General features: G+C 64.1%; 3 protein-coding genes across 11 annotated transcripts; all 3 read left to right on the plus strand.

Annotated features, from left to right (window-relative positions):
• Nucleotides 1–967: 967 nt before the first annotated feature.
• Nucleotides 968–7689, plus strand: PIDD1 (p53-induced death domain protein 1). 6 transcript variants are annotated; one of them, XM_049892945.1, is made up of 16 exons: nt 968–1063; nt 1757–2134; nt 2614–3027; nt 3403–3612; nt 3698–3752; nt 3860–4061; nt 4132–4257; nt 4693–4872; nt 4947–5094; nt 5178–5313; nt 5632–5782; nt 5865–5988; nt 6081–6199; nt 6476–6589; nt 6676–6881; nt 7094–7685. In XM_049892945.1, the coding sequence occupies exons 2-16, from the start codon at nt 1831–1833 to the stop codon at nt 7350–7352; spliced, it is 2748 nt and encodes a 915-aa protein (XP_049748902.1). In that variant the 5' UTR covers nt 968–1063; nt 1757–1830; the 3' UTR covers nt 7353–7685. The 6 variants fall into 6 exon arrangements, with proteins under 6 accessions (XP_049748902.1, XP_049748899.1, XP_049748900.1 ...); XM_049892942.1 differs by having other exon boundaries at nt 4693–4860; nt 5178–5782; nt 7094–7689; XM_049892943.1 differs by having other exon boundaries at nt 4781–4872; nt 4964–5094; nt 5178–5782; nt 7094–7689.
• Nucleotides 7690–7976: 287 nt separating this feature from the next.
• Nucleotides 7977–15961, plus strand: SLC25A22 (solute carrier family 25 member 22). 3 transcript variants are annotated; one of them, XM_049892947.1, is made up of 11 exons: nt 8031–8057; nt 10326–10375; nt 11362–11560; nt 11656–11781; nt 12067–12122; nt 12756–12846; nt 13430–13548; nt 13748–13922; nt 14005–14159; nt 14257–14332; nt 14461–15961. In XM_049892947.1, the coding sequence occupies exons 3-11, from the start codon at nt 11541–11543 to the stop codon at nt 14612–14614; spliced, it is 972 nt and encodes a 323-aa protein (XP_049748904.1). In that variant the 5' UTR covers nt 8031–8057; nt 10326–10375; nt 11362–11540; the 3' UTR covers nt 14615–15961. The 3 variants fall into 3 exon arrangements, with proteins under 3 accessions (XP_049748903.1, XP_049748904.1, XP_049748905.1); XM_049892946.1 differs by lacking the exon at nt 10326–10375 and having other exon boundaries at nt 7977–8057; XM_049892948.1 differs by lacking the exons at nt 8031–8057; nt 10326–10375 and adding an exon at nt 8120–8136.
• Nucleotides 15962–16591: 630 nt separating this feature from the next.
• Nucleotides 16592–19402, plus strand: CEND1 (cell cycle exit and neuronal differentiation 1). 2 transcript variants are annotated; one of them, XM_049890351.1, is made up of 2 exons: nt 16592–16660; nt 18008–19402. In XM_049890351.1, the coding sequence occupies exon 2, from the start codon at nt 18112–18114 to the stop codon at nt 18568–18570; it is 459 nt and encodes a 152-aa protein (XP_049746308.1). In that variant the 5' UTR covers nt 16592–16660; nt 18008–18111; the 3' UTR covers nt 18571–19402. The 2 variants fall into 2 exon arrangements, with proteins under 2 accessions (XP_049746308.1, XP_049746309.1); XM_049890352.1 differs by having other exon boundaries at nt 16640–16672.
• The last annotated feature ends 491 nt before the right edge of the window (nt 19403–19893 follow it).

The raw sequence follows: 19893 nt of genomic DNA on the forward strand, positions 1-19893 counted from the left end.
TCACAAAAGGAAGCCATTGCAGTGTTTTAAGCAGGGAAGTGGCAAGTTGTGATTGGTTTTTAAAAGGATTCCTCGGTATTGCTGATTGGGATGACGAATTTTGGAAATAGCGGTAATGGTTGCAAAACACTGAGTATAATTAATGTTTCTGAACTGTATACTTAAAATGATTGCAGTAGTAAACTTCCCCTTATGCATATTTTACCATAATAAAAAAATTGCATGTATGTACATATATATATATATATATATATATATATATACACACAAGAACAGAGCCGTCTGGCAGCTGTGCAGAAAGGGCGTGGGGGCGGGGCTGAGCAGAATGGAGGAAGGGGGAGATCTGGCACGAAGCTGCTGGGGTGATTCAGGAGGCAGGCCAGGTGTAGGATGCACACCTATGATGTCGCCTGGAGACTGAGCAGGCAGAACTGGGCATGTCCTTCATTGACTGAACAGCTGCTTGGAATGAAGCACAGGCCCCGTCCTCAAGCGGCAGCCACCGTGGGGGAAGGGGCTCCCCGATGCCTGGCCCAGAGTGAGCGCTCCACAAGGACGTTGGGGACGGAGGTCAGGGGTCATGGAGTCTGAGAGGAGGCCAAGAAGGCTTCCCAGAGAAGAGGCCATTGGGGCTGGCTGGAGACGGGCATAGTCATAGCTCTGGCTCCTGGCACGGGGTGGGTGTGGGGGAGCAGCCGCAACCGACCCTGGGAGCCCCCAGCCCGCCTGGGGAGGCACCAGCTCAGGACAGCAGTAGGTCGGGCTCCACCGAGCGCAGCGCAGGCCTTCCCGGCGGCCGAGGCTGAACCACACAGATGTGGGCCGACTCACGGCAAGCCGACCGCAGGCGGGCGCGCGGCTGGACGGATGGGCTCTGCGTCCGCGTCTCCAGAGCCGGGACCCTCGGCCAGGGGGGCCCGCGCGGCGCAGGGGCACCTCCCCGTGGGGCGGGACCTGGAGGGGGCGGGGCCTGCAGTGCCCGCCGCCCGGAAACGCGCGGGCGGGAACGGGGCTCCGAGCAAGGATCCAGGGGCGCCGGGTGTGCGCCCACCCTGGAGCGTAGGTACGCACGGGCCACCGGCGGGAAGGTTTGCCCCGGGGTGGGCGGGGGGTCCCGGGACTTCCCTGGCCCTGACCGCAGCTCTGGCCCGGAGTCCCCGGAGCTCGGAAGTCTCGGGTTGCGGAGAGAGCGCGCTTCCACCGACCTCCCACCCGGTGGTCCGAGCGGTACTACGCCGGGCATCGCCCTCCCCAGCACACTGAGGTTTTTCCTGGAAGTGGTGGGCGACCCTTCTCGAGGAGTCAACAAAGGGGACACACCCCAGGTCGCAGAAGCTACCCAGTGGCTTAGACCCTAAGTTCTCTGTTTTACGTTCACTCCTACGATACAGGGGAAGCAGCCCCTCCATCCCTGTCTGAGCTGAGCACTGGAATCCCGGGAGCAGGTCAGCCAGGATGGCCTGACAGGTCCAGGAGGCCCATGGTCCCCTACCTTCCGCAGCAGGGCTCTGCAGGCTCAGCTGCTCCCAGGAGTCTCAGCGTCTAGCCCCCACCAGCCCTGAGCTCTCATTCAATCCCGTTTCCAGAGATGACCCATGCCCCAGGTCTGCAGAGTGACCAAAGGGCCTCCCCTACTCTAGCCAGCCCAGCCCTGGGTTTTCAGACCAGGTGGTTTGGCTCAAGCTCTCCCCAAAGTCCCAGCAGGGAGGAGGAGCCCAGCCCCCACCAGCGCCCACTCCTCCCCCTGCCTCCACAGCCTCTGGGCCCTGCCTAAGCAGGCCTGCCTGGCAAGCTGGGACATGTCCGGCCCCCGAGGGCAGTCGGTGGGCGATGGCTGCAGCGGTGGAGGGGCTGGAGCCCGAGGCAGCTGCAGAAGATGCGACAAGAGGTGCTGCAGAGGAGGCTGTGGACGCAGGGCTCAGGGTGCCACCTCTTCTGGCCGGGAACCGCCTGAACCTGGACCTGTACCCTGGAGGCTGCCACCAGCTGCTGCACCTGTGCGCCCAGCGGTCCCCTCAGCTGCTGCAGGTGGAGTTCCTTCGGCTGAGCACCCACGAGGACCCTGGGCTGCTGGGAGCCACCCTGGCCCAGGTGCCAGGCAGACTGCCCTGCCTCCGCTCCCTGGTTCTCAAAGGTCAGTCTCCCCCTGTTCCAGCCCCATCTGCAGCTCCTCCCCTGCCTTCTGCCTTGTCCTCAAAAGTGAACCCTGGTCCCAGCCCCAAGTCTCTCCTCCCAGCTCCTCAAGTGGGAGCCCCTGGGGCCCCTGGTCCAGTCCCTATTCTCAGCCCCATCACCATCCTGGGCCCAGCCTTACCCAATCTCCCCAAGGTGAGGCTAGCTGGGTAACAGTACCGTACCCTTCAGCTGCCTGGTGGGGTCTCCCGGCAATCCCAGTGTGGGCATCTTTCTTGGGAGTTCATGGGTGACGGCTCTTCGCAGAGATGAGCCAGGTCTCCTTCCTGGGCTCCTTTTATGTGCTGGCTTCCCTCCATCATCTCCATCTTCATCCCTCCACCCCCGTGTGGCCTCCGTCATGGCTGCCTTCCCTGGCTGGCAGGGCTGAGGTGGGACCCTGGATCTGAGGGACACATCCAGTTTCCCCCCACCCACCAGGTGGGCAACACCGGGATGCACTGGGTGCCTGTCTTCGGGGCTGTCTCACTTCTCTGCCCGACGGCCTGAGCAACCTGGCTCGCCTGGCCCACTTGGACCTGAGCTTCAACAGTCTGGAGGCACTACCAGCGTGCGTTCCCCAGCTTCGTGGCCTGGATGCTCTCTTGCTCTCTCACAACTGCCTCTTGGAGCTGCCTGAGGCCCTGGGAGCCCTCCCCTCCCTCACCTTCCTTGCTGTGACCCACAACTGCCTGCAAACGCTGCCTACAGCGCTGGGGGCCCTGTCTACCCTGAGGCGCCTTGATCTCTCTGAGAACCTTCTGGACACGCTGCCCCCTGAGATTGGAGGCCTGAGCAGCCTTGCTGAGCTCAACCTGGCCTCCAACCGGCTGCAGAGCCTCCCAGCCTCCCTTGGTGAGTAGCACCCATACCCCCCTGGCTCACTGAGCCCGCTGGGGAGCACCCTCAGCCACTGCCAAGGCCTCTGTCCTGGGGTCCTGGCTCCTCCTCCTCTGCAGGGGCCCCTGAACATGTCGCTGTACCACCTTTGAGCCTTTGCTGCTCCTGGGGCTGCCCCCCCCCAACCTCCTGCCCCTGGCCTTTGAGACTCCTGTGTGTCTCTGTCCAAGATCTCAAGTCCCAGTCATGGGACTAGAGACCAAAATAGCTTCTCGGGACCCTGGGATGAGCATCCTGTTGAAGCTCAACCACTTGGCCTAGCCCAGAGGAGAGTGCTGCAGAGCAGGGTACCCAAGACTCTGCTGGCTCTAAGCCAGTGCTGCCTGCCAGCGGGGCTGCGGTCCTTGCGGCTCCTTTTCCTGTATAGCAACCTTCTGACCTCGGTGCCCGCTGGCCTTATCCACCTCCCTCTGCTCGCCCGGCTTGACCTGAGGGGCAACCAGCTGCGGGACGTGCCCCCTGAGTTCCTGGATGCTCCCTTTGTGCGGCTCCAGGGGAACCCCCTGGGCGAGGCCCTGCCGAGACCCCTGAGCCCCCCAGGTGTGTTTGGTGTTGGGAGGGGCTGGCCATGGACAGGACATAGGTCCCATCCTTGTCCTAACTGCCCCTCCGCCCCGCCCTGCAGGGACACCTGTAGTTCCGGAAATGCCCAGGCTGTTCCTGACCACAGATTTGGACAGGTGAGGGCAAGGCGGGGCTGGCCACATTGAAAGCCTCACTCTGCCTCAGGCTTTCCCCCTGGGGTCCCTTTCTGGTCTGACCTGATGCCAGACTTTCCTGCACCCAGCTTCCCAGTGACCCCCCAAGGCTGCTCTGTGACCCTGGCCTGCGGCATTCGGCTACATTTCCCTGCAGGAGCCACCGCCACCCCCATCACCATCCACTATCGACTGTGGCTGCCGGAGCCTCGCTTGGTGCCCCTGGGGCCTCACGACACTCTTCTCAGCCATGTCCTGGAGCTGCAGCCTCACGGGGTGGTCTTCCAGCAGGCAAGGTTGGGCCAGGCGGGTAGCCGAGGGGCTCCCCAGCCTGTCCTGTGCTCAACGCCCTACCTGGCAGGATGTGGGCTTGTGGTTGCTCTTCGTGCCCCCGAGGGTCCGGCGTTGCCGCGAGGTGGTGGTCAGAACCCTGAGTGAAGACAGCTGGACCGACCTGGAGACCCATCTGGAAGAGGAGGCTCCCAAGGTGAAGCACCGGGGAGTGGACCCCCCGACCCTGTCACCCCTCTGACCTCAGGACCCATCCCAGAGGCTCCACCCTGACCCTATCTCCCTCTGACCCTGGAACCCTTGCCCCAGTGGCTCCCCCCTGACCCTATCTTCCTCTGACCCTGGAACCCTTGCCCCAGTGGCTCCCCCCGACCCTATTTCCCTCTGACCCTGGAACCCTTGCCCCAGTGGCTCCACCCTGACCCTGTCTCTCTTCTGACTTCAGGACCCCTGTCCCAGAGGCTCCACCCTGACCTCATCTCCTTCTGCCTGTGTTACTCCACTCTGACCCCTCCCTCCACCCCAGGGACTCCCCTCTGACCTCATCCCCTCAACCTCGTCCTCCTCCCAGCCCTGTAACCTCCACCCCAACAGCTGCACCCTAACCCCACTCCCCCTACTCCCACCCCAGCAGTTCTGGGCTCGCTGCCAAGTGCCCCACTTCTCCTGGTTTCTTGTGGTTTCCCGCCCCGTGTCCGACACCTGCCTGGTGCCACCAGAGGGAACGCTGCTCTGCTCCTCAGGACATCCCGGGGTCAAGGTCACGTTCCCCCAGGGGGCCACCGAGGAGCCTCGCCAGGTCCGAATGCAGGTATGGGCAGGGCTGTGCAGAGGTGGAGGGTGGGCCTCAGGCTCTTGGTGGGCACTCAAGTGGCCTATCCCCAGGTGGTACACATGGCCAGCCGTGAGCTGCGAGCGCTGTTGGGGGAGCCTGAGGCAGCTGTGAGCCCCCTGCTGTGCCTCTGGCAGAGTGGACCCCCCAGCTTCCTCCGGCCTGTCACTGTGCAGCTGCCTCTGCCTCCTGGCATCACAGGTGAGAGGTGGGCCTGTGGCAGGCATGGATGGGGCGGGGACAGTGCTAGGGGGGTAGCTGGACTGCTGTCTCCCTGTTCCCAGGCCTGACTCTGGACCGCTCCCGCCTGCACCTGTTGTACCAAGCCCCTCCTGTGGCCACCTGGGATGACATCACGGCTCAGGTGGCCCTAGAGCTTACACACCTGTATGCCCGCTTCCAGGTCACACACTTTTCCTGGTCAGTGCTCTCCCCACCTCCTCAGCACCCCAGGGTCTCTGCAGTCCCCTCACCCCTCCTCCTCCCACATACTGGCCCTGGTACACCACCAAGACCTGTGTGGGGCCTGGTCAGTGCCCTCCTTACCGCCTTAGCACCCCAGGGTCTCTGCAGTCCCCTCACCTCCACTCCTCTCAGGGTCTCTGCGGTCCCCTCACCTCCACCCCGCTCAGGGCCTCAGCGGTCCCCTCACCTCCACCCCTCTCAGGGTCTCTGCGGTCCCCCTCACCTTCACCCCTCTCAGGGTCTCTGCAGTCCCCTCATCTCTACTCCTCCTAGGTACTGGCTCTGGTACACCACTAAGAGCTGTGTGGGCGGCCTGGCGCGCAAGGCCTGGGCACGGCTGCGGCTGCACCGTGTGAACCTCATCGCGCTACAGAGACGCCGGGACCCTGAGCAGGTCCTGCTGCAGTGCCTGCCCCGCAACAAGGTGGAGGACGTGGGGACAGAGCCCTGGGGACGGGAGGGTCGGTGGGGCTGGGGGGTGGCAGGCTCAGGCAGGTGCCCTGCAGGTGGAAGCCACTCTGAAGCGGCTGTTGGAGCGGTACCATGGCCCCGAGCCCTCAGATACCGTGGAGCTCTTTGAGGGCGAAAAGTTCTTTGCTGCCTTTGAGCGCGGCATTGACGTGGATGCCGGTATGCCCCCGGTCCCTGGGGGGCCAGGGATCCTCCCACCTTCGTAGCCCCAGATCCCCCTGGGCTCCTGCTAAGCCCTGCCTGGTTCCCAGATCGTCCAGACTGTGTGGAGGGCAGGATCTGCTTTGTCTTCTATTCTCACCTGAAAAATGTGAAGGAGGTGTATGTAACCACTGCCTTGGACCGGGAGGCTCAGGCTGTGCGGGGCCAGGTGGGTGATTGGTAGGACCCCCAGGGTGTCTGAGGCAGAGCCCAGGGCACTGACTGCCTGGTCCCCCCCGGGTATGAGCACTGACTGCTTGCTCCCCACCAGGTGTGAGCATTGACTGCCTGGTTCCCTCCGGGTGTCTGAGGCAGTAGCCAGAGCACTAACTGCCTGGTCCCCCCAGGTGTGAGCACTGACTGCCTGGTCCCCCCCAGGTGTGAGGACTGACTGCCTGGTCCCCGCAGGTGTGAACACTGACTGCCCACTCCCCCTCCCCCCCAGGTGTCCTTCTACCGGGGCACAGTGCCCACAGAGGTCCCTGAAGAGGCGGAGGCGGCGCGGCAGAAGAAGGGCTTGGACGCCCTGTGGATGGCCACCCTGCCCATCAAGCTGCCGGTGAGGGCTTGGCGGGGGCAGAGGTGGGGGATAAGGTGGTTCTGGGGCAGAGGCTGGGGCTCACCTGCACCCCCTCCTCTCCACAGAGACTGCGGGGGTCTGAGGGGACGGGGCAGGGGCTGGGGGCAGGCCTCTCCCTGGCACCTCTGAACCTCGGTGATGCCGAGAGCGGCTTCCTGACCCAGAGCAACTTGCTGAGCGTGGCCAGGCGCCTGGGCCTTGACTGGCCAGCTGTGGCCCTGCACCTGGGCCTGCCCTACCGCGAGCTGCAGCGGATCCGGCTTGAGTTCCGGTGAGCCTGGGCCTGCCAGGCTTGGTCGTGGCTGCTGGAGGGTTGAATTGAGGGTGGTGGAGGTTTTACCCTGGGGAGGTGGGGGCTGGAACCCCAGGGTCTGGCCACACCTGGCCCTGGGAGCAAGGGAACCGCCATGAGGGCTAGAGAGATCCTGGGCACGGTGGATGTCCTGGCCAGGGCCCTGCAGTCACCACTCCCCCACTACCCAGGGATGACCTGGACGGCCAGATCCGCCACATGCTCTTCTCCTGGGCTGAGAGGCAGGCTGGGCGGCCAGGCGCGGTGGGGCTCCTGGTGCAGGCCCTGGAGCAGAGTGACCGGAGAGACTTGGCTGAGGAGGTGCGGGCGGTCTTGGAGCTTGGTCGCCAAAAGTACCAGGCCGGCATCCTCCGCACAGGCCTGGCCCCCGGGGACCCAGCCCCACCCAGCCCTTCAGCATCAGAGTCCCGAGAGTCCACCGAGGCCTAAGCCCCACAGATTTGGCCTGGTCCCCACCTTGCCTCTCCACTTCCCCCACGTGGTCTAGTGGTCCCTCCTTCAACAATAACATTCACTGTTCTTCTGTCTCAGAGATCTATTTATTTGTTGGGATGAGGGTGGTTGGTGGGATGGTGGCAGCTGGGAGGAGTCCCTGTGTGGGGACTTGCTCCAGTCCCCTCAACGCAGCCCCTCACACGAGGCCTCCTGTTGTGCTGAGCTTTCCGGGAGAGGGAGGAGCCCTGGTTATACTGTAACTGCTCCGCTGGATGGATACAAAGTCCTCTGTGTGTGGTGCTGCGGGGCACCTCCTGAGTACCTCCCGGGCTGCTGGGACCCGGCTCTCCCCCAGGACGCTCGCCTCGGCGCTCCTGGCCGCCGGCCCTGCATCCCCAATGGGGTAATCCCGGGGACGCGAGGCCAAGGAACGACTCTAAGGACAAGCGGCTCGGAGCTCCCGCCCTCCGGTGTCCGTTCCCGGTACGACCGCCCGCGAGTGCAGGGCCGGTGCCTGGTCCCGGGGTGCGGAGCGGCAGGACGCGGGGCTGTGCGCGCCGGGCGCAGTGGCCGCGGCGGCCGGGAGGGGGAGCCGGAGGCCGGGGGCGGAGCGCGGCGCGGAGCTGCCCGCCTCCCCGCTAGGTGCAGGCCGGGCGCGCGGGACCGCGGGGAGGCAGGCGCGGCGGCGGCCAGAGCGCGGTGAGTACGGCCGGGCAGCCCCCTGCGCCTCGCGCGCCCAGGCTGCGGGGGCGCGGAGCGAGCGGCGCGGGCCGGGCAGGTGACAGCTTCCCGAACCAGGCGGCTCTGGCGGGGCCTGCAGGGCGGCGGATGCTCGGACCAGCGGCCGCCGCGGATGTGGAAGGCCGTGCTCGCCTCCCGTGGCGCTGGGCGCGCTCCCTGCGTACACGTGTCCCCGCAGGAGGGCTGGCTTTCCGAGGCGCCGGGGACAGGCCGTGGGGGCGCGCACGTGGGACCCCGCCGGACGTGCGTGGACACGTGCGTGGCTGGATTCGCCGTTGCCTGGCGAGGGGGGGTGGCAGCGGGGCCGGCCGGGGCTCCATCCGGGCTTCCCTCCAGCAGACGGGGGGCCGGAGCCGCCTCGGAGTGGAGCCAGCGGCCCTCACCCGGCTCGTTTGTCCGCCTGCCGGGCACCGCGCAGCGGGAGACCCCTTCCGGCTCCCTCCAGCCGGCAGGACAGAAAGCGCCTCCCGGGGGGAAGGGACTAGGGAAATTGAATGGCGAGCTGGCACCCAGTCCCATGCTCTGAGCCTCACCTCCATCGCCTTCCTGGGGGTGAGGGGCTCTAGCCATTTGTGGGAGATTCTCCCGTTGCGACCGGAAGAAGCAGCCTCGTCCTCGTGATCTGTCTATGGACTCTCCGGCTTTCTCCCCAGCCTGCCTTGGGCCTTAGTTTTCCTAGGGGCTGTGAGGCCTGACTTAGCCCCGGAGGCCCGGCTGGGACTGCGGGTTTCTATGGTAACATCATGGTGCAGGGGGCGGACCCTGGCAGCTGTCTCGGAAGGAGAGATGGGAACCTAACCGCAAAGAGAGAACAGAAAGAGCCGGGGTTTAGAGGCCCCCTTGGCCAGCACTCTCCCAGGCAGAGCCCCTCTCAGTCAGTGACTGTCCGCCCCCCAACCCCAGGCCCCACGCACAGTGTTGGGGCACAGGACGAGAATGTCTTCTCTGGCCTTGGGACTCCAGGCCTGCCCTGCTCTTCCAGGCACGGTGCTCTTCCAGGCCCACACTGCTCTTCCAGGCCCACGGTGCTCTTCCAGGCCCACGGTGCTCTTCCAGGCCCACGGTGCTCTTCCAGGCCCACGGTGCTCTTCCAGGCCCACGGTGCTCTTCCAGGGCCACGGTGCTCTTCCAGGCCCACGGTGCTCTTCCAGGCACACACTGCTCTTCCAGGCCCACGGTGCTCTTCCAGGCCCACGGTGTTCTTCCAGGCCCACGGTGCTCTTCCAGGGCCACGGTGTTCTTCCAGGCCCACGGTGCTCTTCCAGGCACACACTGCTCTTCCAGGCACACGGTGCTCTTCCAGGCGTACGGTGCTCTTCCAGGCCCACAGCTCCCCTCCCCACTCTAGGTGTTTTGTCTGATGCCTGGGACCCCCGTCATCCAGGTGTCCTCTCTAACCCCAGAAGAATGTGGGATCACCAGGGAGAAAAGTGGGTGCTCAGGAAGGCAGGAGTCTCTCAGTCTGGGAGGGCAGGGTAGACCTCAGGGAGGGGCCGGGGAGGATGTAGGCCCTGCCCTGTGGGCTCCACTCCAGGGAGACCTGGCTGTGTCTGACGTGGGAGGATCAGTTTGGAGTTCAGAGGTCAGGTCTCTCTGCTGGCAGGGCAGGTAGAGGCATGTCCCGAACTGGTTCCCCTGGGTGTGTGAGGCCACAGCAGCCCAAAGGGCAGAAGGCTCTGTTAGTGCCCTGTGCCTGTCCCCTTGGACCGCCAGATGACCAGGGCCTGTGAGCACTGGCCAGTGGCCTGAGACCTGCAACCCCTTTTGATCCCACACATATGTCCCCATGGGGTGGGTGGGGCCTGGGGCTGGAGCCCCAGAGAGCAGGAGTTTTTCCTGAAATGCACCCCCCCCCTCACTCATAGGTCCCACAAACACAGGGTATCTGACATGGAGTGCCTCATTATTGGGGTCCCAGGGGCCTGGACAGACCCAGATGAGGAAGGGGCTTCAGGGCTGAGGACAGGACCCACGGCGTGGCTGGGGCATGGGGTCCCTGGCCTGGGGCCCCTGTGGGCTATGGACTGGCAGGCTGGGTCAGCCTGAGTCAGACCCCATGGCCCGAGGCCACCCGCCTAAAGCAGTACCCTGTCCAAAGATGCTGTTACTCCCTCTCAGAGCCCTGGTGCCCAAAGAGAAAGAGAAAGTCACCCCCCCAGCCCCGCCTCACCCTGCCCACGGCCAATCACAGTGTCTCTGCACCTCCCTCCTTTATCTCCTGCTCAGAGCCAGCGGGCACCCAGAGCTGCAGAGGAGCAGAGCTGGAGCTGGAGCAGGTTCTGTGAGCTGAGCGGGCGGTGGGCAACAGGGACTTGGCGGGCGGGGGCAGCTGAGGAGGGGCTGCCATGGAGGCAGGGAAGCTGAGGTGAAGGTCACAAGTCCCTCCGAGGGGCCAAGAGAGCAGGGCCTTGTGACCCAGCGCTGTGGGTGACAGCTGGCCTGCCAGGTCTAGCAGAGCGGGGGGAGGGGGCCGGGGGTGAGGACCCTGGGAGCACCCACAGCCCAGGGCCGCAGCTACCCTGTGGGGGGCACCAGGGCTGGGTCTGGCTCTGAGCTCTGCCCCCGTGGGAGGACCCTTTTCTCCCCACCCCTAGATTGCATGAGGGTCCCAACCACAGGGGTCTCAGAAGGTCAGCCAGCCCCCTATAGCTGCCCCCACACATCTGAGTCTTCCAGAGGTCCCTGGTCACTGTTTTCTGTTTGTGTCTGGAGTGAACCTCTCGGGAGGGCAGAGAGGAGGAGGGTCGGCCTGCACTGGGTGTCTGTGGGTATTGGGTGCTTTTTCATGGGGAGAGGTATCTGGACCCAGAAGGGGTTCTGTTGCAGGAGCGGAGTCTGTGCTCTGAGATAGCTGTGTATTTCTGGGGCACCGGGAGGGGGCTGGTGAGGAGCCCCAGCCCCAGCCCTGAAGGGAGCAGGCACCGGCAGCCTCTTCTCAGGGATGTGGGGGTGGCACGCGCAGCCCCAGCCCCCGTTCAAGGGGCCCCAGCTGGCAACTGACATTTGCCACTGCCCCCCAGGCGCCTGGCCCTTTAAAAGCTAGAGCACACCTTTGTGCACACGAGTGAGCCTGTGATACCATGGGGGTGACACCTGCCTTACCTGTGATGCTGGTCGGGGGCCTCGAGATGAAACAGAACACCCACCCTGGGATGCACCTAGGACTGGTCATGGCTCCAGCCCGGGGGGCGGGGAGGTTTATTCCCTTGGTCTCTGCTGCAGTTGTCTGCCCACCCTGCTGACACTGCTACTGTCCCTCTAGGACTGAGGTGTGGCTGACGCCCTGAAATCCCCCTAGACCAGGCGGGCAGCCCCTCCCCGCGTCCAGCTGCCGCCCCGCTGCCTCCGCCTCCCCTTCACCTCCGCCTCTGCCCTGCCGCCTCCTCTGCTGCCCTCCTCCTCTGTATCTCCACCTCTTATCTGGACACACGGGCCACTTAAATGGCTGATAAGCAGATCAGGTCAGAGCCCTGCCCTGGCTTCCCTCTTGTTGGCCTTGCCCCCTCCTGCCAGCCTTGCCCTGCTGACCTCTGACCCCACCCTGCCTTCCCACTAGTCTCCCAGCCAAGCTCATCAATGGTGGCATTGCTGGGCTGATCGGGGTCACCTGCGTGTTTCCCATCGACCTGGCCAAGACAAGGTTGCAGAATCAGCAAAATGGCCAGCGAATGTACACAAGCATGTGAGTGGGGGGCTGGGGAGGCCGCTGGCAGTGGGGGGTAGGCACAGAGAGTCCAGCTGGGACCTGGGCAGGAGGGGAGGTGGGGCAGGACAAGGCTCACAGCAGTGCCCATACTCTTCCTTCCCTGGTTGGCGAAAGGGGAGAGTGAGGCCAGGGCAGGCCTGGGGTCATTGCTTGGTTTGGGACAGGGCCTCTTCCTGTCACCCCAGGCCAGTCCTGGCCTGGGCAGGGAATGAGGTGGTCTCTGGCGGCTGCTCAGGCTCACCCACCTCCCCTTGCTTGCAGGTCCGACTGCCTCATCAAAACCATCCGCTCGGAGGGCTATTTCGGCATGTACCGCGGTGAGGCTCGGGTGGGGTGTGGCAGGCGTATTCTGTGGGGGCTGGCTGTGCTTGGGGGGCCGTCAGCTGACCCTTGGAGGGCAGAAAAGGTGGGGTCTCTGGCTAGTGCCACTTCTCACTCCCCACTACATGGGCAGCATCTGCCAGCACCTGGCATGGTGGGAGGCTCTGAGATGGCGCCGCCCCACTGAGGTGGCTGCAGCCTCCTCCCCCTTGGAGCCTGGCCACGAGTGGTGGGCGTTACTGCAAAGCGGCTTAGGAGACAATCCCGGATTTGCCCAGACTGCAGCCGCCCTGAGCCTTCGGCACTGAGGGGGCTTTTCTGCCTCGTCTGTAGGGGCTCTGACCTACACACCCATTAGCACTGGCTGGAATCAGAGGTGGATGGGGGCTGCAGTGGGAGGACCGTGCAGGGGAGGGTGGGGAGAGTACCCCTCCTGGCCTGGAACACACCAGGCCCAAATGTGGGTGAGAGGGCAGGAGGAAGTGCCAAGGGGCGGCAGGGCCACGCTTGGCCAGCCCAGGGGCAAGTGCTGGCCCGGAGCCTCCCACCCAGGCCAGTGTGCCCACCCCCCGACCTGCTGCCCCTGGCCCCGTGACCCCCAAGCTGTCCCTGACCCCATGTGTCCACAGGAGCTGCAGTGAACCTGACACTCGTCACCCCAGAGAAGGCCATCAAGTTGGCAGCCAACGATTTCTTCCGTTATCAGCTTTCCAAGGATGGGTAAGGAGCCGGGCTGCAGGGACCAAGGTCATGTAGCAGACACCTGAGTGGGCCTTCGGTCCCACATAGCTGTGAGTAGGACAGAGTCAGCCCAGCAAGCCCGACCCTACTGCAGGGCTCCAGGGGCTCTGCCGTGTGCAGTCCTTGCCTCAGCTTTCCTCAGCCGGTAGGGTATTCTCCTTGTCTCCCGCCTGCATGGGAAGATCAGCTGTGCTCAGCCTCTGCCTGTCACCCCCACGCAGGTGGGAATTGGGGGGTGCGGGCCAGCTTTTCCTCATCACCAGAGGGACACCCCTGGACAGACTGCCCTTCTTGGGGGCATTTGAGACCCCAGTCCCCCATCTCTCTATGCAGGGATGGCCCACTGGCCATCACCAGGTCCTGCCCACGGGACCATCTGTCTCAGTGGCTCTGTGCCCGGGCCTAGAGAGTGTGTCAGGTTGGAGGCTGCATCACCTCTACGCCTCCCACTCCCTTTTGTCCAGATGCAGCAGCAGTCCCCCAGGTAGCAGGCAGTGCCTGACTCATTCTGGGTGGCAGAGGTCTCCCCACTGTCCTCACGATGGCCCCCACCCGGCTGCAGGCAGAAGCTAACACTGTTGAAGGAGATGCTGGCTGGCTGTGGGGCAGGCACCTGCCAGGTGATCGTGACAACCCCCATGGAGATGCTAAAGATACAGCTACAGGATGCTGGCCGCATAGGTGGGGGTGGGGGAGACCCTGGGGAGCCGCATAGGTGGGGTGGGGGAGACCCTGGGGGCCGAATAGGTGGGGGTGGGGGAGACCCTGGGGGCCGCATAGGTGGGGGTGGGGGAGACCCTGGGGTGGAGGCAGTGGGCTGGACCTCCCTGTTCCCTCACCACCGAGAAGGGCCAGCAACCAGGTCCCCCTTCCTCCCCAGCTGCCCAGAAGAAGATCCTGGCTGCTCAGGCCCAGCTTCCAGCCCAGGGTGGGACGCAGCCTGTGGCAGAGGCTCCAGCCATCCCCCGGCCCACGGCCACCCAGCTGACCCGGGACCTGCTGCGAAGTCGAGGCATCGCTGGTCTCTATAAGGGACTGGGGGCCACACTGCTGAGGTGGGGAGGCCAGGGAGGGCAGAGAGGGACAGCCCCGGCTGCCTGCGGTGACCCCGGTCGTCACCGCTGCCCCCCCCTGCAGGGACGTCCCTTTCTCCATCGTCTACTTCCCGCTCTTTGCCAACCTGAACCAGCTCGGCCAACCGGTATCTGGCGAGAAGTCTCCCTTTTACGTGTCCTTCTTAGCTGGGTGTGTGGCCGGAAGTGCGGCTGCTGTGGCCGTCAACCCCTGTGATGGTCAGTGCTTGGCCCTGGGCCCCGGGCAGGTTACGGGCTGAGGGGGTGGCTCCAGGATTGGCAGGGGACTCCCACCCTGACCCTACACTTCCTGCAGTGGTGAAGACACGCCTCCAGTCCCTTCAGCGTGGGGTTAACGAGGACACCTATTCAGGGTTCCTGGACTGTGCCAGGTGTGTGAGGTCCCCTGGGGTGGGGGTGGGGGTGGGGCACAGCAGGGACAGGGGAAGGGGAAGGGGAAGGGAGTGGGGAGGGGATGGGGGAGGCAGGGCTGCCCCCTGACCTGACCTTTCCCCCACAGGAAGATCCTGCGGCATGAGGGCCCCTTGGCCTTCCTTAAGGGCGCCTACTGCCGTGCCCTGGTCATTGCCCCACTGTTTGGTATTGCCCAGGTGGTCTACTTCCTGGGCATCGCTGAGTCCCTGCTGGGGCTGCTGCAGGGCCCCCAGGCCTGAATGCTGCACTGCCCCAGGACTGAACGACGGAAGGCCTCCCATCTGCGTTGCCAGGAGGGGGCTGAGGAAGAGCACAGGGTCCATGCAAGTGGTGCAGCTGTAGGTCCCTTCGGGGCTCTGCCTGCAGGACCATGGGATCAATGTCTTATTTATGTAGAAAATGCAGAAACCTGTACATTCCTGGAGCCGACCCTGCCCAGCCTGGCCTGATCACCCCCAGGGCAGAGCTGGTCTCTAGGCTGGGGGCCCCTGCCTGGCATGGACAACTGGACCCTACCCCCAGCCCACCCGGCTCCGGTTCCCAGGCTTGGCCCCTGGTCCATGAGGGGCCCTGCACAAACCTATTTATTGAATCTGCCGAGCCCGAGTGGCACTGTCCACTTCTCCGTCCATTGGCCTGCCCTCCCCCTGTTGCTCTTCCCTTGGCCAGGACTCCATCCCACTCCTAGCCTTGCGGGAGGGTTGGGGTCCCTTGCTCCCAGTGTTGAGCCAGAAATCCGGGGGGGCGAGGGTCACACTGAATTTCTCATTCCCAGGGCAGGCCCCCCTTCCTGTTCACTGTGGGACCCAGCACCCTCATAGTGGGTCCATCTCCCTCCACCCCCAGCCAAGGGCCTTGAGCATGTAATGTTTGTGTGTACGTGTGTGCGTGCATGCGGACTGTGGGGTCAAGTCACACCATCCAGCCGTCAGCCTGGCCCCTCAGGGTGGCAGTCAGCGTGCGTGCGTGCGTGCGTGCGTGCGTGCGTGTCTCCCAGGCTCTCTGCTGACTGTCCAGGGATTTACTCCTCCAGTCCTATCCCTCTTGTAGCACCTTGGACATACCCCTCCTCTAAGACCCCCTGCTCTGAGTCTGGCCCTCCCGTGGGGGGAAAGGGCAGGCCTGAGGACCAGTATGGAGCCTGGGGCTCTGGCTGTAATTGCAGGGTTGGGGGGCCAGGAGCTGCTCCCTCAGCCCTCCCAGGACCAACCTACTCTCTGGGCCTCTCCACAGGCCCCTGACCACACTCCAGAAAGCTCTACCCCCAACCTTCTCCACCTGTGCGTGTTGTGAACTGAGGCAGGCTCCTGGCCCGCCCCAGCAAGTGATCCCGTTGGTAATTGATCCTGTGTGGTGGTGCTGTGTTCCCCTGACCAGGGCCCCTTGTGGGTCCCTCCCCAGTGACACTACCTGGGGCTCAGGCCTGGGCCCCCCAGTTCACGGTTGTCCCTGGGAGCCACCCCTCCCATCACCTGTACCTTGGAAGCTACTGCTGCTGCTTACAGAATTCTATTTTTTTTTTTTCTTTTGGAGAGTTTTAAGAAGTAACTTTTTGTGTCCTGTCATGTAAGAGGATAAATAAATATTCTAAGTAGATATTTCCTTCCCAGAACTCTTGTTTGGGGATGAGGGTGGGAAGGGCGGCCCCCCCTCCCATAACTGGTCCCTCCCTGGCCCCAGGCCCAGCCCCCTAGCCCCACAGTTTGGCCTAGAGGGGGTCCTGGCCTGCATTGGGTCCTGGCCTGCAGGGGGCCCTGGCTTGCAGGGGGTCTTGGCCTGCAGGGGGCCCTGGCCTGCAGGGGGTCCTGGCAGGGAGAACCGGGACTTCTGCTTCCTGCCGCCGGGACAGGGGTGTGGGCTGGGCCGCCGCAGCTCACAGCTCTTTTCCTAGAACCCAGAAAACTCCCTTGGGGTCGAGAGCTGGGTTTGGGAACGGTTAACCGTGATGGTTGAACATGATGAATGTCACTGAACTGTAGAGGTGAAAGTTGTATAAATGGCAAACGGTCCGTTACATACATACTCACCACACACACACAAAAGCTGGGTTTGAGGACCCAGAGTCCCCAGCGGATCCAGGCGCCGTCTTGCCGAGCGGGCGGAGCCGGCTGCCCTGAGCCCCCATTTGCTGCTCGCCGCCCCTCCCACGCTGGTCCTCCCTTCTGCGGCCGGCAGCAGTGCATTGTGGGAAACTCCCGAGCTCTCCTCTGGCATCCGCAGCAGCCGCCCGCTCCCTGTCAGCGGGGAGAGCACCGCAGCGCAGGTGGAGCCGGCTGGAGGACGGCGTAAGGCGCGGGGTCAGCGGCTCACTGGGGCTGGAGCCTAGGGTCGGGTTCCCGCGGTGCCCCGGAGGGTAGGGGTGAAGGGAAGCACGCAGCACCCGCCTTGAAGGTCATTGGGGTTGCGCGCACCCAGCCCCTTGTTCTCCTGGGCTGAGCGGCTGGGGAGCGGGGGAGGGGGCATGCGGGTGATGTCAGTGTGGGCCGAAAATCATTCCGGGGTCTGGGGGGGGAGAAGGAGGAGCAGGTCACCTGCCCTTTGCTAAGCTGGCTGCTCAGCTGGGCCGCTCTGCGGGCAGGTGGGGGTGATGGGGCAGCTGGGGCTTCTGGAGAGGCAGGGCAGCAATGGGGCCTCTTGCCGGGGCACCCCATCACACTGTGACCTTGAGGTGACCTTCAGTGTGGTCACCACACCTGGCCTGAAGTGGGGGGCCTATGCTGCAACCATCACACTGCCTCCCTTTCCCTGTGGGTGGGGAATTTCTTGTCCTCCCCAGAAAAGCAGCCAGGTAGCGCGTCCAGGTCTTTGAGGAGAGGCCCACCCCAGTGCAGCATATTGGCCACCAGTCCCTCCCCACCCCCGGGGACAGTGAGAGCCCCAATGAGGCCATTCCTCTAGTGCAGTGCCCCCACCCTGTGCCCTGACCCACCAACTTGGGGGTGTTGACGCTGAAACTGTGGGTGCCCACCCCAGGCTGCACCAGGGGCCCCTCTGACCTCAGAGGCAAGTGCAGCCTCAAGCCCTGGAGCTGGGAGGCAGGCGAGGCTGGTAGGAGGGAGCCAGTCCCAGGGTTGGGAGGATCAGACTTCTGGTGGAGGCCCAGGTGCCACCTAGCCTCCAGCCTAGGATTCCAGCCTCCGGGAAATGACTTCAGCTTCTCAGGGTACTAGCAGCCACTCCCACCCAATGGCTGGCTGAGCACCCAGGCTCTGGATGTCGGGCCCTGCCCTCCCTCTGCTAGAGGCTGGCCAGATCACAGCCTCTGAGAAACCAGGGCACTGTCCTGGGAAGGGTCCTTGGTAGATGGGCTCTGTCTGTGCCCCGTGGCTAGGACCTGCCTCCCCTTGACTGCAGACCCCCCAGTTCTTGGGGCCAGATGGGGCCTGCCTTCTCCATGAGGGGCCTCCCCGCCCCAGGGTATGTATATGTGCATAAGTGTGTACATAGATATACCTCACAGATGAGGAAACTGAGGCCCTTAACTGGTCTCACCCAGCACTGGCCTCTCAGGTTGCTGTCGGGCTGGACTGAGGACAGAGGCCAGGCTCCTGAGCTCCATGGAAACAACAGGGTTGGGGCTGGGCAGAAGAGGCCCGGTGCCATTGCTCAGCCTCCCTTGTCTCCTCTTCCAGACCCCATATAATGCTTAGGAGTGAGCTGTCCTGAGCCCCTGAGATCCAGCCACCTGTCTCCTGCCTACCAGAGCACTCCTCCCAGCCCACCAGTACAGCCCACCATGGAGTCCAGAGGAAAGTCGGCCAGCAGCCCCAAGCCCGACACCAAGGCACCACAGGCCCCTGCTGAGCCCAGAGGCCCCCCTGCTGCTGATGGGAAAGCCCCCGGGGCTGCATCTGCCAAGCCTGGGAAGAAGGAGGGCCCTGTGGAAAAGCAGGAGCAGCTGGCAGCCCCCACCCCAGCACCTGCCAAGAAGACCCCGGCCAAGGCAGACCCTGCCCTCCTCAACAACCACAGCAACCTGAAGCCAGCTCCTGCAGCCCCCAGCAGCCCCGATGCAACCCCAGAGCCTAAGGGTCCTGGGGATGGCGCCGAGGAGGATGAGGCTGGCAGCAGGGGTCCAGGGGGCCAAGGTCCCTGCCCCTTCGAGAACTTGACCCCCCTGCTGGTAGCTGGGGGTGTGGCTGTGGCAGCCGTGGCCCTAGTTCTTGGTGTGGCCTTCCTGGCCCGTAAAAAATGATGGCCGGTGTGCCAGGGGGCACGGAGCCCCTTCTTGGGCAGACTGGGAAAACTAGTGCATGCAGAATGGCATATAGCTACCCATACGTGCGCACCTGCACACAGACACACGTGTACACATATCCACCCCACAGACATACTGCAGAGGGACAGGGAGACAGACCGCCCGCCTGCTGGGAACCCACAGGCAGGAAGGAGCCTGGCTGTGGGCTTCCACAACAGGCCAAGCAAGCTCCGACGTTGGGGAGGGCTCAATGAGAAAGAAACGGGCACTGTGTGTGGCCACCTGGCTGGTGCTCAGTATGTCCAGCCTGGTAGGGAGGGGTCCCATGAGAGGCTTGACACCACCAGGCCAGAGCTCCTGGGCCAGTCTCTGAAGTCCCAACCCCGGCCCTGGCCCTTGTGGGGACATTAAGGGCACGGCTGTTTTGGCACCCAGCTCTGCTCTGGGTCTGCAGTAGGTGGTCATGCCCCCCCACTGTCCCTCCACCCCCCCCCCCCCGACTATCCCCTGTCGGGCAAAAAGAGCTCCAAGGCTCCTCTCCTTCTCCAGCCCTGGGTGGGCCCGAGGTTGGAGCTCCCTCAGTGCCCTCCAGAGACCTCTCCCCATCCCTCTGCATTTGTCCTGGGGGTGGAGCCCGCCCCTCCTGCCCAACCCGGCGCCCTCCAAGCCGAACAAGCGTATAAATGCAATAACACAGGTAGAGTAGAGCTGCTCGGCAGAGGCCTTCATTGCGTCCACTGCCCATCGCTTCAAGGAGGCCCGCCTGCAAGTCTGGTCCAGCTTTGACCTGTTGGTGGCAGCCGAGGGTGGGCTTTCAGAGGGTGGCAGTGGGCACCAGTCCAGCTAGCCGCCAGGAACCCTGCGTGGACGCTGAGTCTGAAATAAACTGTATTGTCTAACGGCCTGGCTGGCATCCTCACCCGAACGAGGCCAGAGGGGCACGGGCTTTGCACTGGGGGGGGGTCACAGATCCACACCCAGGTCTTCCAGGTAGGGTGGGTGGGACCCCAGGCCCCTTCTCTGGCCCCACCGGCCACCTCCATGCCTTGATTCTGGTGGCTTTCCCCACGGCCCCTCCCAACGCCGCATCCCGCTGTGCCCGTGTGCACATCAGGCTTTTCTCTGCAGCTTCCTTTCCCACCAAGGTCATGAGGCTTCTCTTTGGAGACCCTCATGCATTCTCGGTGTGACCATTGATCAGGCATGAGGCCAGGCTGGGCCGCCAGACCCACTCTTGTCCCTCAGTCAGGCAGAGTGACCAAGGCCCCTACAGGCTGCATGTGGCTGTGGCTACCTGGGGTGTTACGGTTCCCATTCACT

This window comes from Elephas maximus, chromosome 7, assembly GCF_024166365.1.
Source record: "Elephas maximus indicus isolate mEleMax1 chromosome 7, mEleMax1 primary haplotype, whole genome shotgun sequence".
NCBI classification, from domain to species: domain Eukaryota; kingdom Metazoa; phylum Chordata; class Mammalia; order Proboscidea; family Elephantidae; genus Elephas; species Elephas maximus.

Coding starts and splice junctions, on each gene's coding strand:
- PIDD1 (XM_049892939.1), top strand. CDS start 1,831: ATGGCTGCAGCGGTGGAGGGGCTGGAGCCCGAGGCAGCTGCAGAAGAT. Junction 2,135..2,613: donor CCGCTCCCTGGTTCTCAAAG/GTCAGTCTCCCC, acceptor CCCACCCACCAG/GTGGGCAACACCGGGATGCA. Junction 6,590..6,675: donor CCCTGCCCATCAAGCTGCCG/GTGAGGGCTTGG, acceptor TCCTCTCCACAG/AGACTGCGGGGGTCTGAGGG.
- SLC25A22 (XM_049892946.1), top strand. CDS start 11,541: ATGGCTGATAAGCAGATCAG. Junction 13,549..13,747: donor ACAGGATGCTGGCCGCATAG/GTGGGGGTGGGG, acceptor CTTCCTCCCCAG/CTGCCCAGAAGAAGATCCTG. Junction 14,160..14,256: donor GGCCGTCAACCCCTGTGATG/GTCAGTGCTTGG, acceptor CACTTCCTGCAG/TGGTGAAGACACGCCTCCAG.
- CEND1 (XM_049890351.1), top strand. CDS start 18,112: ATGGAGTCCAGAGGAAAGTCGGCCAGCAGCCCCAAGCCCGACACCAAG.